The 16914-nt window shown below is 46.1% G+C and overlaps 1 protein-coding gene across 2 annotated transcripts in view; it reads right to left on the bottom strand.

The window, feature by feature from the left end:
• The window catches only part of EEPD1 (endonuclease/exonuclease/phosphatase family domain containing 1), a 142646-nt gene that overhangs the window by 18394 nt on the left and 107338 nt on the right, over nt 1–16914 (bottom strand). Inside the window, exon 4 of one of the 2 annotated variants that reach the window (XM_003814964.7) lies at nt 1925–2035. The exons of the other annotated variant lie outside the window; for it this stretch is intronic. Coding sequence (XP_003815012.1) covers nt 1925–2035 — 111 coding nt within the window. The remainder of the gene's footprint in view (nt 1–1924; nt 2036–16914) is intronic. 2 annotated transcript variants of the gene reach the window in all.

The following is a 16914-nucleotide window of genomic DNA, read 5'->3' as shown; positions in this document are numbered from 1 at the left end:
AAAGGGTGGCTTGTGGGCAAATCATTTCATCTTACTAGGTCTTCACCTTCACAGCTGGAAACCACCCCTCTGGCTATCGTGTAAGCCCTAGGCAGCTGGGGAGAAGATGCCTGGGCAGAATTTCAGGCATCGGAGAAATGGCCCACTTTCTTATGTTTGTCTAGGGACAGAGATTGAACATTTTCAACCTGCAGATATATTCTGTTTGATTCACATAGTGTTTACATTTTTTTGGATTATCTGTTCATCTTTAAAATTCAGCAAATTTCCCATTAAAATGAAACTGGGAGGTTTGGCCACATTGGGCCCACAATACTGCAGGGTAACAACTGGGTAGACATGGACCCAGCAGCAGCCAGAGCCAGGCATGAGCTCTCTCAGTCCACTGCAGGCGGCCAGCCTGCCACCTCATGCCCGTCCCGCCTGGCCCTGGCCTGCGCTATGTTCATGATGCATTCCAATGCATAGTATCTTCTAAAATCCTATAGCCACCCTATAGGTGAGCTAAGAAAGGGCTATCGCTCCCATTTTACAGATGAAGGAATTGAGGCCGAGAGGTTTTGGTGGATGGAACTCGGGTCTCCCTGCAACCTCATGTTGTTTTCCAATGGCCTTGACACCCTGACCTGGAATGGGGTTACCTGTCTTGCTCTCCAACAGGCTGTGCACTCCCTGCGGGAGGGGCCAGGTCAGGCTCCAGCCGGGATCCCCACTGTGTCTTGCAAAGAGTGAAAACATGCAGGCATGGATAGCTGGGGCTGTTTTTCTCACCAGTGTGTACCTGGCATGAAACAATATGCCTGGTACATAGCCACCTTTCATTAATGATTTGTTGAATGAATGCAGTGCTGAATGGACTATAAAAGGCTTGTGAAGCTCAGACACCTATATACATGTAAAGTGCGATCAAAAAAGGAAGGTGGTATTATTCTTATTATTTCCATGTGGACTGGAAGGGAGAACCCTGAACTAGATGCATTCAAATTCAGCTTTATCTCCAGCCTTCTCTGAATGTGTGCTGACTCACTGTCAGCTGCAGGAGCCATTTACACCCCCAAACATAAACCCAGAGACAGAAGATTTACATGCACCTTTTTAAGTAGTAGCTAAAAAGAGAGTAGGGGCTTACTGTCAAAAAATGACCACTTTTAATCCAGCATACATTTATGATTTAAGAGCCTACATTATAAACATAATCATATTAAGTATAAATCACATATGTGTTTGTAAGCATGTTAGGTATACTAGGGATTTAAAAATCTGCATTTGTAGGAAAATTATGTAATAATACATTTTCAACTCCTGGTTATTATCAGCAGTCTGTTTAAAAATCTAAAACTCCACTGATGTTAAGCATTGCAAGGTGAATAAATCTGGCCTTGAATAATAATATGAGGGAAAATGTGTATTTACAGAGATTTACCCTTACCTGCTCATATGGGTGATACTGATGAAAGAAAATTCAAAACCAAAATCTGCTGAACATTTCAATAGAACATTTCTATGTTGAAATTATGTGCATAATTTCTACCACTAGAAGCAAATACTTCATGTGTGAACTAAGGTGAATCTGAAGTTTTCAGTCAACGAGTAATGAGCTCTGCACAAACTTGGCAGAAGACAGAACTGTGGCGAAGGGATTAGAAGGACAAAGGACAGAAATACCCATTTGTTGCCTTTCTCCCCTCCTCTCCTCTCAACACCCTAAGCTCTCATTTCCGTCTTGGCAGGAGTCCATTCCCAATCTAAACGTGAACCGAAAACCAGGGCATTTGGAAATGAATGGCAAGGATTTAAAAATTGGGCAGAAATACAAAATTGAACCAGGGATATTGGCAAAGGAAATTTTTAAATGCCCTTGATTAGGGGAAAAGTATGTATAAATTAAATGAAGGGAAAGGCCAGGCTTTGCAGACGAGGGTACCTTCTGGAGCTGATTCGAGGGCTTCTCAGCAACAACAGCCTTCCAGCATCCCCGGGGCCCCTTCCACTTGCGGATGTTGGGCAGGGTCGGCTGGTTTAGCTCCGTGCAGAACTGCAAAGACAGAGCACAGGTCAGAAGCGTGGGTTCGCGCCTAAAGCAGTCCCGGCTGGTGGCGGCCTGAGAAGCCAGGCACTGCATGATTCTGAGTCATCAGCCTTATTCAGACACTGCTGAACTACATCCCTGTTTTTCAAACACTAGGGTTTGCAAGAGCCAGATGACTAAACAAGCACCACACATTAAAAAGAAAACTGCCTGTGTGTGAAACACCAAATTATCACCTGGGGACTCTCAGTTCACAGAAATTGATTCTCTCTGTAGCATTCCTGCCCAAACAGTTCAAAAAAAGTCATCAGAATCCTTTTCATCCTTGTAAAAGCAGCGGATTGAAGGTCCCAGGAGGATCTGGATCAGCGTCAAATCCAAAAAGGTAACAAGATGGATACATGGTGACTTTCTTCTTCAGGGCTCAGCTTACAGGGGCAAAAAATGACCTCCAGCTTCAACTTGAACCACCGTAGTGCTTGTCTTGTTTACCTCTTGCTGCGGAGAGCTGCTGCTGCACCCAAACATGTGCACGCGGCATGCACTTCTTTTGCTAATGCATGTTGCACCAATATGGCTGTAAAGTGACTGTCACTGAGGCAAAATAAAATTGCACACAGTAGGATGAGGAGTGGAACAACTATCCACTTCAAAGTATGGAGACCAGCTCCTCTAACTCATGCCTCAAACACAACCCCTTCTCTTGGGGTCACGCCCCCTTGTCCTTCACAAGCCTTGGAGCACTCCACTCGTTTATTTCTCTAACCACCCCTACGAGTGAGAGCCTCTTGGTTTCCTTCCAAGCACATCACCACTCTCTCCGCTTAAGGACTCTCATTCAGCCTCACTGAGGCAGCTTACACCCCTATCCAGAAGACCCCAGCATCTGTACCCGTCGCCAGCTGCTCTCCTGAGTTTTAAAAGCACTTCCCACTGCCTGCTTAACATCTCCACCTGGAGGTCTCCTTAGCCCCTCACAGCAGCAGGTCCCAAAGGGAACACATTATTCCTTCCTCCACCCAGTGCCCATCTTGGTCCAAAGCACTTCCATCCTTCCCACTGCTCGAACTCCTTCCTCGCCTCCCACCAGCGCACTGATTCCACTGTCGCATGTGTCTGGGGTGCTTCCTTTCTGTTCTCCAGCCCCACTGCTGGAGCCTGTTTCAGAGTCCTGTCTTCTCTCACGGGGGTCACTGGCATAGCTTCTAAGAAGTCCGTCACTGGACCCACCCTGCAGCTATTCACTAAGTTCACTGTCATGGCCATGCTGATGCACCTCTCTGCGGTCCTCAAAGTGTGGTCTAGGGACCAGTAGCCACAGAATCACCTGAGAACATGCTAGAAATCCTAGACCTACTGGATCAGCAGCTCTGAAGTGGGCCCAGCAATCTGTGCCTGAACAAACCCACTGGAAGATTCTGATGCACGCTTGGGTTTGAGAGCTGCTGTGGCCGCCCAGGTCCTCCCTCAGCCTCTGCCCCAGATCCTGGCGGTGTGTGAGCAGCCACCCTCTCAGCAGAGCCTCCCAACGCCTCTGCTGCAGAAAGCCACTCTCATGCCCCCTGGGCAGCCCACATACAATGGTTGGGAGAGGCCAGGGTCTAAAGGTCTGGTCTTTCCCCTCACATTGCTTTATTTGTAAGAGGGAAGATGAAGCACCAGTACTTCATTACTGAGTACTGAGCTAGTCATTTCTAGAGGGACAAGTGCTGTGGGGAAGATGAAACCAGGCAAGGGGAGGGAGAGTGCTGGGAGGTCTACTTTAGAAATGGGCTATTCTAGGAGTGATGCTGCTTTTACAGTTAGTCATGTAAGCATCTATCTTTCTCCAGCAGTGGACTCCACAGGGCAGGGACTATACCTGAGCCTCCTTTATAAACCCCTACCTGGCACAGAGCACAGCACCCAGTGATGCTCTGAAACATCTGCTGGTGAAGCAGAAAACTCAAGGCAAGACTGCAGTCTTCAAATCTGTGCATGACAGCATGACAAACAAAGCAGGGGCAGGGAAGGGGGTCGGGGATGCGGGGAGTCCGGGTGGCGGGAATTTCTCCTTAGGCTATTATCCAAGTAATTGCCTCCATTGTAACCTGACTCTTTGCATACAGATACGTTCTCTGCTGCTGAGTTTGTCTGGGAAGCATTCTCTCTGGAATTTGCTCAACCGTGACTTTTATAGGTTCTACTTTCAACACAGCCCAGAGCAGAGTGGCTGTGGAGAGAGTCACTGCTGACAGGGGTGACGGAGTGGGGAAGGCAGAGAGGGTGGGGTTTTACCCTGGATAAGTCCCCCTGGCCAGATGCTCCTGGCTGGAAGCCATCCTCAGATGGGAAATAAAACACTTTGGAAGATGCAGCCGGAATTTATCGACTGTAACTTTAGGGATCCTGCAAGGAAATGTACTTCACAAAGGGTCCCATTTCCTGCCAGGGAATCATTTGCTTGCTGAGTGATCATTAGTGCTGCATCCAAGAATCATTCAAAACAGAGCAGCTCTCCAGTGCCCAGCTGGTGCTTCGCTGTTCTCCTCGCAGGGGGTCCCAAACCTGGTTGCTCATCAGAATCTCCTGGGATGCACCCTGGAAAGCTCTATTTTTAAGAAGCGCCGCCCCCCCAGCCCCCCACCAAGGGATCAGCCAACCAGGTAGATCAGAGAGGCCCAGCCCTGGGGGTGGAGAAGGAACACACCACGGTGCTGTGACTCCCTGTCTGCAGGCAGCTGTGCCACCAGGATTGTTCTCCTTTTCCAGAAATCTAATCTCTCCTAATCCCCAGGAGGACCTTCAGATACCTGAGGACAATTGTATCTCCCATTCATACCCAAATCCCACCCTGGCTTAGAAAAACCCCTCCCTGGCAACACCATTTTGATGGGAGGGGTCGGAAGTCTGAAGAGGTGGCCCAGGCTGACAGCACTGATTCCTATGCTCGTGGCTCTCACAGGTGGTCTTTTGAGCTGGTCACAGTGTGAGCACCAGTGTCACCTGGGAATGTGTTCAAAATGCAAATTCTCAGGCTCTACCCCTGACCTACTTAACTAAAGACTCTCAGGGGCGGGGCCTAGAAGTCTGCATTTTAACAGCCCCTCTAGATGACTCTGATAGGTTCAAGTTGATTTCATGGATGAAGAAAAGACATTCTCATTTTTCTTTGCTTTCTATTAATATTTAAAAACTTTTCACTCACAGGTAAGCTCTAGGAGCCCTAAGGAAGCAGAATCCCTGACCCTTAAGGGCCATCTTTATTCTGTATGCTTGAAGCCCTGTCCTTAATAACCTCTCTCAGCCCACAGAGCAGATCACCGACCCCTCGCTCTGCCTTCTTCTTCAGTATTTACGTTATTAGGGATAATTAATAACTTGAGCGACGAGGGAGATAGGTGTTTATGGCTACAAGCATTCTATGTCCTAATTTTCATGACCAGAGTTAAGGAAGGAGTAAGTATTTTCTTCTATTTTTAGGACTGAAAAAAGAATTGTTAACTTAGCTATCTGCACTAACTATTAACAGAAAATCTAAGGAGGTGAGCACCTTTCAGACGCTTGCTACTCAAAGTGTGGTCCATGGACCAGCAACATCAACCTCACTTGGGAGCCTGCCAGAAATGCAAACTCACAGGCCCACCCTAGACCTGCTGCACGAGAATCGGCATCATTTTCTCAAGACCGCAGTTGAGCTACGAGCTTCTCAAGCTGGAGAATCCTGGTTTAGAGCCTTCCTGTTGACCTGTACCAAGGCAGATGCCATTGCACGCACCGTCTTTATTATTCCTGGCACAGCCCACAGGAGGTAACTGCTACCAGTTATTCATGAGTACAGTGCTGCACAGAAAGGTTAAGCCCAAGCTCGAGTTCAAATTCAAGGTTACACAGTTAGCGGGAGGGTCTGAACCCAGGGCTGGTTCCTGCTGCTCTACTTCCTGGCCTCGACAGGTGGAACAGGGGAGGCAGGGCAGATTCAAAAGGGTTGGGGCTGGCCCCCTCTACTGAATCTTTGGCTCCTTTCTCCCAAAAATTTCAAAGGAAAACAAAAGCAGCCTCTGAGAGCTCTCAATCTGAACTCCACCTTCAATTGTTTTATTTAGAGCAGCTGGTTCTCACACTTTTTGCTTTGCCTACAAAAGGAAGAAATAATACTCTTATGTAAAAGCAGCCCACCAGGGCAGAAAGGTCAAAATAGAAGAGGGAAGGTTTGTGTTCATCACAAAGTGTCCCAGACCAGTCTGGCCTGCAAAGTCCAGCTACTGCCACCCCACCCTCTCGGGTTTCTGAATCCCCAGTGGCTAACTCATCACCTATCCCCATCTGGTTCTTGTTTTTAAAACCTTGGATTGGTGGACCCCATCCTGGATTGCCTGAGTCTGGTTCTTTGAGGTTCTGGCCAAGGTTTGTACTTCTAACAAGTTCCCCCAAGCAATTCTAAGGTACAGTTTGAGAAGCTCAGGCAAGGCTAGACAATTGCTGATTTAGCACTCCTAGTTTTAATTCCTGTGGCCTGGGAAGACAGCTTTTATTATTCCAAACAAACAAATACTATTTTGGCTCTCCCGGGACCCTGTACGTCAAAAGCCTCTGACTTGTGGCTGTTAACAGATAATCTTGTGAGGTAATGAATGAGGCAATATACTGAGCCCGTCACACTATGGCACACAGTAGGTACGCAATGGGCATTTGTTGAATGAATGACTCAGGGGAATCTCTCCTAGGGATCCCAGTTTCCCAGAATCAGTTATAAGAGCTACCAATGAGCTCGATTTGTTTCTCCAGCATCAGACCAAATTGGGTAAAATTGGGTCTTTTAGCATGCTAATGCATTATAATTAGTGTAAAAAGAGCAGTGAAGACGACCAGAGATGGCACTTTCATTGCCATCTTGGTTTTGGTGGGTTTTGGCCGGCTTCTTTACTGAAACCTGTTTTATCAGCAAGGTCTTTATGACCCGTATCTTGTGCTGACCTCCTACCTCATCCTGTGACTTAGAATGTCTAACCACCTGGGTATGCAGCTCAGTAGGTCTCAGCCTCAGTAGGTTACCCAGCCCCTATTCAAGATGGAGTCACTCTGGTTCAAATGCCTCTGAAAGTCAGATATTTAAACTCCAATCTACGAGATGTGCAAGGTGCTGGCATTTAGAAATGCCAAGTCCTAAAAGAAAGACTACTTTGGCTACACCCTTGAGCTGTGTTGTATCTTGGGTCAGCCCTGGATCAGGTGACTCTGCAGTGACAAGGGGTTCTAAGGCTTGAAACCAACCGATATGTTGCTTGTGGACCTTTGGACTTTTTTTCTCCTACTTTGGCTCCTCCCTCTTTCTGAAAAGAATATTCCATAATTCATCTGGTGCTGACTCGGAAATAAAAATAATAAAGGTGGTTCGGGCGCAGTGGCTCACACCTGTAATCCCAATACTTTGGAAGGGCGAAGCAGGTGGATCACGAGGTCAGGAGTTCGAGCCCAGCCTGACCAACATGGTGAAACCCTGTCTCTACTAAAAATACAAAATACAAAATACGCGCCAGGCGTGGTGGCACGTGCCTGTAATCCCAGCTACTCAGGAAGCTGAGGCAGGAGAATCGCTTGAACCTGGGAGGCGGAGGTTGCAGTGAGCCGAGATCGCGCCACTACACTCCATCGTGGGTGACAGAGTGATATTCTGTCTCAAAAATAAATAAAATAATAATAATAAAAATAAAGGTGTTCCAACTCCACTCAGTGGTCTGTCCAGCTACCACTAAGTTCAGAGATCCTTTAGCCTTTCCCTTCCAGTGAAATTAAAATGCAACCTGGGACTCTGTGAGCAATTTATAAAGATGTGTTGCTAATGGTGACCACACAGCTGGTGGCAGAATATCAATAGTACTGGTAGGCATTTTAAAGTAAACTCTGAATGGCCATCCTCATCCTGCTTCCTGGATGGGTGGGGAGGGCATGTTTTCATTTTGAACCCTCTAGGTCAAATTTCCAGATGAAACTGCTACACCGAGGTGGGTGTTTCACTTGCTTTCCTGACTCTGGACGTGACTTCCCTTTGACAATGAGTTTTGCAAATGGTAACACTTTCCTGTGTGTTCTCAGCAGTAGCGCTGAAAACGCAATTTATTTTGGTGGATGAAGATGCACAGGTGAGTTCTCCTTAAAAAGATAAATCCTTACCATAAAAGAAAGAAGCCCTTGTCTTAGGCCGTGCAAGGTCAGGAGACTGAACTTTCATTAGAATACAATAGGACACAGGGCAAATGACAGAGGCAACATTTTTAGAAATGTGAACGGTAAGCAAGGGTGTCCGCATGCCAAGAGCTTGCGTATGGGGATGTTAACAACCGATATTAGAAGGCACTGAACCTGAGGATATCTGTGGGCGAGCACACGGGGGCTGAAACCGAGGAATGCCTGGGGTCATTACAAAATGTCAATGGAGGGACAGCATTAGGAAAAATAGCTAATGTATGCTGGGCTTAATACCTAGGTGATGGGTTGATAGGTGCGGCAAATCACCACGGCACACATTTACCTATGTAATAAACCTGCACATCCTGCACGTGTACCCCAGAACTTAAAATAAAAATGAAAGTCAATTTACTCTATGAGAAAAGTGAGAACGCAAAAGCCAAATGACGTCCAAGTATAAACTAAATATTAACCATGTTTGGCCTGCTAAATATAACAAAGAAGCCTACTACAAAGTTTTTCTAGGATATTTAAAATATCAAGATATTAATATTTTTAAAGGCCACATGGCCTACAGGGCAGAAATACACTTTCTCTGCTGAGGTCTACTGAGTGCCAAGGGACTTCACGGTTCTTACTGGCTTGTACATGCCCTGGCTCTCCTTAGGGCTGAGGCAGGAGCTCACACACTGGATGTAACATGGTCATAAAGCAACAGCAAGGAGTATTTCAACCTTCTTTCTCCCTCAGTCTGTATGAGAGAGATTTATCATTGGCTCATGCCCTTCAAAGAGAGGAGGTGGGTTCCTGCAGAGCCAAGACAAGGTGTAGCTACCTTTGCTCCAGCGCAAACGCAGGTATGCAACCCAGAGGGGGCAGGCCCAAGGTAGGGCAGGGAGCAGTGTGTCTTAGGTGCTCCAGGGCCACTTTGAACCCTCACACAACACTGCCACAGCACTGCCTCTAGGATCCATTCCTACCGGCCCAGGAGCTCATGGAGGGAGGGAGACGAGGCAGGCCATTCCCTGGGTCACTTAAAGGCTCAGTGAGCAATTATCCTTTTCCAGTAATGAAAGAATGAGCTGGGCTTGCTTCCTTGTGGCTTTGGAAGTTTCCTCAGAGGGCCACATTTATGGGTGGAAGGAGAGGAGCACAGAGGAGCTCTGGGACCTTGCACACATCACTGAACATCTTTGCGCCTCAGTCTCCCCATCTGTTAAGCAAAGGGATGGGGGGAAATGACTCCAGCCCAGGGCACCTCTAGTTCTAAAAGTGCATGATTCTAGAACTCTGGGAGGAAAAGGCAGGAGGGAGGGGCTAGCATACAACTGAGAGAGGAACTATGAGTCTCATAAACATTAAAACCCCTTTCTCCCTCCTTCTCTGTGATAATTGCCATGTGAGCTCCACCTAAAGACCCCTTCCTAAACTGCCTGGAATAAGAGCTCACTTTTAAGCTCTTATTTACTTAGGTAGTAATCCCAAGAGGTTAATTTGGGTAAATCCAACAATGGTAAGAAGACACAGGTGGCCAAGAAGCTATGATGAGGTTGGCTCCAGAGTCCTGTTTTTAAAAAAAAGCCAGGGGGAGGAATGGGGAGAAAAAGGAAACCAATATTTACTAAGTACCAAGGATATGGCAGGCACTAATCACAGCTCATATTCAGTCCTCATGACAACCCTGGGAGGTTGGGAATAACAGTCCCATTCGACACACGACGAAACCAGGGCTCAGAAAGGTAACATAGCCAGGTCACTTACTGACACTCAGTAAACAGAAACCAATCGACCCGTGAGTGTGTGTGTGTGTGTGTGTGTGTGTGTGTGTGTAAGCATGCACCAAATGCATTCCAACTTGTGAGTTCCCTGGAGCTGCACAGTCACCACCCTGCTGAGGTCAATTTCGTCACTGATGCCTCGGGTCACATAGGCCCTGATGACCCAGATTTCACACAGAGGTCAGTACATTGGTCAACTTTCCTCCCAGGAGGGGCCGGGGCTGGTGGGCCATGCCCACTCCATGCCACATGCCTAGCATTCAGAGCTTTGTAAGGAAGCCCTGTTCTAAATGCTCAGGTCCCACCCTTCCTTGTCAAGAGAAGCCATGGGCTTCCTGCTCCTGTGTCACAGTGTGCCACTTGAAGGGTGGCTCTTTCCCATTCTTCTTCCGTGGGGGCCAGGAAGGCATTCTGCATGACGGTGCATCCTTGTTTAAACATTCTTATCATGCAGAGGAAGGTAGAAAGCAAACAAGGAGACATTTCCTCAGCCCCCGCCACCAGCTAATTATTAGCTGCTTTTACAGAACCAAGGTAAGTGACACCCATGTGCTCTCCCACCACGAGCGACTGCTGGTTCTGTTAGCCTCTCCATGTGCCCCAAAGATACCAACCACATGGTTCCTGAGCAAGATGGTTACAAATAAGCGAAGGGAGCACAAAAAAAAACAAAAAACAGAAAAACTTTGCAAGGGCTATTATGAAACTGAGAGCAAGATGCAGTGGCAAGTTTGTGGAGACTGAAGTGAAGTTAGGAGGAGGGAGGAGCTGTGTGGGGTGCAAACACACTCCTTAGGGACTCTGCACTTTCACACTGTGGCCATTGTCATCAGCATCATCTTCATCACTCATCTCTGCCCTTTAGGAACGTTCCAAAGGTTCTTTACTTCTCCAAAGGTCTTTGGATGCTAAGACTCTTAATCCTAGATGGGAATTAAGACTTCCATAGTAATTTCATGGGCTTTTTTTTTCTTTATCTTTAAATTAATGGCAGGGGGTGGTGGTTCATGCCTGTAATCCTAGCACTTTGGGAGGCTGAGGCAGGTGGATCACTTGAGGTCAGGAGTTCAAAACCAGCCTGGCCAACATGGTGAAACCCTGTCTCTACTAAAAACACAAAAAATTAGCGGGGCATTGTGGCAGGCGTCTGTAAGCCCAGCTACGTGGGAGGCTGACGCAGGAGAATCACTTGAACCTGGGAGGTGAAGACTGCAGTGGGCCGAGATTGTGCCATTGCACTCCAGCCTGGGTGACAGAGTGAGACTCTGTCTCGAATAGAATAGAATAGAATAGAATAGAATAGAATAGAATAGAATAGAATAGAATAGAATAGGAGGCTTATGTTCCTTACAGCTTATACAAAAATTAACTCCAGATGGATTAAAGACTTAAATGTAAGACCTAAAACCATAAAAACCCTAGAAGAAAACCTAGGCAATACCATTCAGGACATAGGCATGGTCAAAGACTTCATGACTAAAACACCAAAAACAATGGCAACAAAAGCCAAAATTGACAAATGGGATCCAATTAAACTAAAGAGCTTCTGCACAGCAAAAGAAACTATCATCAGAGTGAACAGGCAACCTACAGAATGGGAGAACATTTTTGCAATCTATCCGTCTGACAGAGGGCTAATATCCAAAATCTACAAGGAACTTAAACAAATTTAAAAGAAAAAAACAAACAACCCCATCAAAAAGTGGGCACAGGATATGAACAGACACTTCTCAAAAGAAGATATTTATGCGGCCAACAAACATATGAACAAAAGCTCATCATCACTGGTCATTAGAGAAATGCAAATCAAAACCACAATGAGATACCATCTCATGCCAGTTAGAACGGCGATCATTAAAAAGTCAGGAAATAGGCCGGGCGTGGTGGCTCATGCCTGTAATCCCAGCAAGGCGGGCAGATCATGAGGTTAGGAGTTCGAGACCAGCCTGGCCAACATGGTAAAACCCTCTCTCTACTAAAAATACAAAAAATTAGCCGGGCATGGTGGCGGGCGCCTGTAATCCCAGCTACTCGGGAGGCTGAGGCAGGAGAATGGCTTGAACCTGGGAAGCAGAGGTTGCAGTGAGCTGAGATCGCGCCACTGCACTCCATCCTGGGTGACAGAGCAAGACTCCAACTCAAAAAAATAATAATAATAATAATAAATAAAAAGGAAACAATAGCTTGCTGGAGAGGATGTGGAGAAATAGGAACGCTTTTACACTTGGTGGGAGTGTAAATTAGTTCAACCATTGTGGAAGACAGTGTGGCGATTCCTCAAGGATCTAGAACTAGAAATACCATTTGACCCAGCAATCCTATTACTGGGTATATACCCAAAGGATTATAAATCATTCTGTTATAAAGACACATGCACATGTATGTTTATTGCAGCACTATTCACAATAACAAAGACTTGGAACCAACCCAAATGCCCATCAATGATATTGGATGAAGAAAATGTGGCACATATACACCATGGAATACCATGCAGCCATAAAAAAGGATGAGTTCATGTCCTTTGCAGGGACATGGATGAAGCTGGAAACTATCATTCTCAGCAAACTAACACAGGAACAGAAAACCAAATGCCACATGTTCTCACTCATAAGTAGGAGTTGAACAATGAGAACACATGGACACAGGGCAGGGAACATCACACACTGGGGCCTGTTGGGGGTTGGGGGCTAGGGAGGGATAGCATTAGGAGATATACCTAATGTAGACGATGGGTTGATGGATTCAGCAAACCACCATGGCACGTGTATACCTATGTAACAAACCTGCACGTTCTGCACATGTATCCCAGAACTTAAAGTATAATAAAAAATAAATAAATAAAGGCTTATGTCCTGCTATAAATAAATACAAGTGCAGGATAATTTATAAAATAGAGAGTCAGAAAAAAAGTAAGTATAATACCACTGTGCAAAGACCACTACTGCTAATATTTTTGGTGGAATTCCTTCTAGGCTGTTTCCTGTGCATTTTATCAATATATCTTATATGTCTGTATACACACACATATGCACACACACATTCTGCTTTTCCCACTTATACTGTGCCATGTTATCATAAGCTCTTCTAAAATCAAGTCCTTCCTGGGCCATCTAACCTGCTGTTGTTCAGTGTGCCATCTCCTTGGTGGCGAAACTTTCATTGGCTGGAGGAACTTTCTGCCTTTTTGAGGTTCATTTCTAATCACTATGAAACATCCTAAAATCACCTAGCAAGGTAGCAATAAAACTTCACCCACTATGCCCTCTCATGTTCGAAATGATTTTTATCTATATGTTTAGAAAAGAATCCTAAGAATTTCAAATGACAATATCTTTGTTTCCAAAAGTAAATCAGTAGGTTTTGTTGCTGGGTTTTGCTGTATTTTTTAAAATTTTAAATTAGAATAGAGATGGGATCTCACTATGTTGCCCAGGCTGCTCTTAAACTCCTGGGTTCAGGCGATCCTTCCGCATGGGCCTCCTGAAGTACTGGGATTCCAGGCATGAGCCACTGCACCCAGCCTGCTTTGTTTTAATATATCTGCCTGTGATAAACAGATGGCAGCACAGGGGCCTGGAGTATGAATGACCAAAGACATTAACCCCTCAAAACATATGATCAGAAAGGACATGACTCTTTAGTTTTTCAGAGACAGGGTCTTGCTATGTTGCCCAGGCTAGACTCCAACTCCTCAGCTCAAGCAATCCTCCCGCCTCAGCCTCCTAAGTAGCTGGGACCAGGTGTGAACCACCACACCTGGCTTGACTCTTTCCTTTTTAAATCGCTGACTGACACAAGACAAGAATCTTCATAAATAGCTTAGTTTTTTTCATCTGAAGACAAATAGTCCTCACCTTAATTTTTTCCCTCTAGCTTTATTTATAATAAAGTGGTTCTTTAGAGAATCTGTCTTGACATCAACCTGTATTTGTTAGGACCTTGAGGAGCGCGTGAAGTCCTAAATAAGCTGAGTAGTTTGGTTATCTGTGTGTTTAAAATGGCCATGGGATTGCCAAGCCAGAACTTGGCGGGAATGTCTACTGCACACTCCAGTGCTTTAAACAAACCCATGCAGACTCCAGAAGGAAACACTACTGCCATCACTCAGATTTCTCTTCTATGAGAAGAATTCCTCCACGTCCTGAATGCTTAAGTCCACATTATTTAATAGTAAGGTTAAGAACGCAGACTCTAGAGAAAGGCTGTCTGGATTCAAACTTTGGATCTACCACTTACCAAGAGTTTTGACTTTGGGAAATGACTCATGTATTCTGTGCCTCTGTTTCACCATCTGTAACAAGGGGCAAAGAATCATTCCCGCCTCACGTATTTGCTATTTCTAAAGCAGGTAGCACAGGCCTGGCACCCAGCAAATCTCTGTATGTGCTCTCCTGGTTGTTAGACACACTGGGCTGCTCCCTCAGGCCTAGACTACAGAGAGATAGATCCCCCTTTGACATTCCACACCTGGCAGCACAATTTCTGAAATACACCAGTGGAGGAAGGAGGCAAGAATCATGGTTGGGGCCAGGAGCCAGCATTGCATGCTGGGAGGTACAGTCCCCCCAAATAAAGCACTGCTGGCATGGATAGAGGGACGGGAAGCTGTGGTTGGCAACATTCTCTGGTGAGGAGAATGGATTCATCTGATCATTCGACAAAAACTTAGCAAGCAGCCGGGTAAGGTGGCTCATGCCTGTAATCCCAGCACTTTGGGAGGCCAAAGTGGGTGGATCATGAGGTCAGGAGTTTGAGACCAGCCTGGACAAGATGGTGAAACCCCGTCTCTACTAAAAATACAAAAATTAGCCTGGGATTACAGGCACGGTGGTGGGTGCCTATAATCCCAGCTACTCGGGAGGCTGAGGCAAGAGAATCACCTGAACCTGCGAGGCAGAGGTTGCAGTGAGCCGAGATCACACCACTGCACTCCAGCATGGGCGACAGAGCAAGGCTCCGTCTCAAAAACAACAACAACAAAACACTTAACAAGCACCAAACGGGGGCCATCCTGGGCTAGGTTCTTATCTTAGTCAGTTCAGGGCTGCTTCAAGGAATACCACAGACTGGGTGGCTCAAAAAACAAATATTTACTTCTCACAGTTCTGGAAGCTGGAGGTCCAAGACCAAGGTTCCAGCGATTCCATTCCTGGTGGGGGCTCACTTCCCAGTCTGCAGATGGTCACCTTCTTCCTGTGTCCTCGCATGGCAGAGAATAGATAATCTATCTCATGTCTCTTCTCATAAGGGTACTAATCTCATTGATGAGGGCTGTACCCTCATGACCCAATTACCTCCCAAGGACTCTACCTCCAAACACCATCATACTGGGGATTAGGACTTGAACATAACAAGTTGGTGGGTGGCAGGGGATACAAACAGCTAGTTCATGACAATTCTGGAGCTATAATGGGGAGTAAAATAGACATGGTCCTTTGCCCAACCTGAGCTTACAGTCTTACAAATAATCACCTGCATGTAAAACTGCAGCTGGGGCCTGAGCTGCAGAGGAGTGGTTCCAGGAGCTTGTGTGCATCCAGGATGGTCTTGGTGTTGGTGTTCACTTAGTTGGGGAAAGCTTCTCCAAAGAGGTGATGCTTGAGCTCAGAACTCAAGGATAAGAGGAGTTAATTAGGCCAAGAGGAGGGGAGAGCATGCTAGGCAGCACAGACAGCATGTACAAAGGGCCTGTGGCGGGACAGAGCATGGAGAGTTTGCAGGACAGAGAGGCCAGTGTGGCTGTGGCACAGATGCGGAGGGAGGGGGCAGGGTGGGGAGATGATCTTGCAGAGGCCTGGCCATGCAGGGGCCCCCATACCCTGAAAGAAATGTGTTTCTTATCCCTTGAGCAATCCTAAGATCACTGCAGGGTGTGAAGAGGGGATCTGAATTTTGAAAAGTCCATGGGGCTATGGTATAGAGTACAAGTTGCAGAAGGGCCAGGGTGGCCACAAAAATGCCAGCTGAGTACTGCAGTAACAGAGGTGAGTAGCTTGACTGGGAGGATGGCAGTGGGCAGACTCCAGAGATAATTAGGAGATAATGTGCTTGGCACCAAAGAAGTGAGAATGGTATTCAGACAAATACTTGTACATGAATGTTCACAGGAGCACTACTCCCAGTAGCTTGAAGATGGAAATGACCCAAATGTCCACCAGCAGATGAATGGAGAAACACAATGTGGTATATTCATGCAAGAAAGTATTATTCAGCCGTGAAAAAGCAATGAAGTACTGATACATGGATGAACCTCGAACACATTACACTAAGCGAAAAAAGCCAGACACAAAAGGCTACATATTGTATGACTCCATTTGCACAAGACATCCAGAGTAGGTAAATCTTACTTTGGACAGAATCCAGATTGGTAGGTGCCAGGGGTTGGGCAAGAGGGGAAGGGGGAGTGACTGTTTAGTAGGTTTGAGGTTTCCTTTTTGGATGATAAAAATATCTTGGAACTAGATAGAGGTGATGGTTGCACACGATATGACTCTTCTAAATGCCGCTGAATTGTTTACTTTAAGATGGTTGATCATTAATTTTATGTTATGTGAATTATACATCAATAATTTTAAAAGTGACTTGAGTGATGGGCTAGATGTTGAGGGTAACACAGAGGAACCACACCTTCATTCAACAAACACTGAGGATTTTGCAGGAAAGGATGCTGCTCTAGGCTACCGCTGTCATGGAGCTCTCGGTCACGGGAGAGACAGGAGGTCAGTGCCCTGCCCTGGGGAGGCTGCCTCTAGACTGCAAGGATTCAAACGTCTCTTCACATATGGTTACTGAGCACCTAGGAGAGGAATGCACAGCCCAGTAATTCTTGGAATACTGGCTCTTTGAAGTGCAAAAAAGACAGTTTTAGGGCAAATAAAATAAATACTTCTTTCCAAATTAGGCACTAAATTTGTGAGTAATTATTGAAATGAATTATTC

Source organism: Pan paniscus, chromosome 6 (genome assembly GCF_029289425.2).
Source record: "Pan paniscus chromosome 6, NHGRI_mPanPan1-v2.0_pri, whole genome shotgun sequence".
In the NCBI taxonomy this organism is placed as follows: Eukaryota; Metazoa; Chordata; class Mammalia; order Primates; family Hominidae; genus Pan; species Pan paniscus.
Note: the sequence above shows the minus strand (reverse complement) of the source record. Positions and strands in the feature narration are given on the sequence as shown.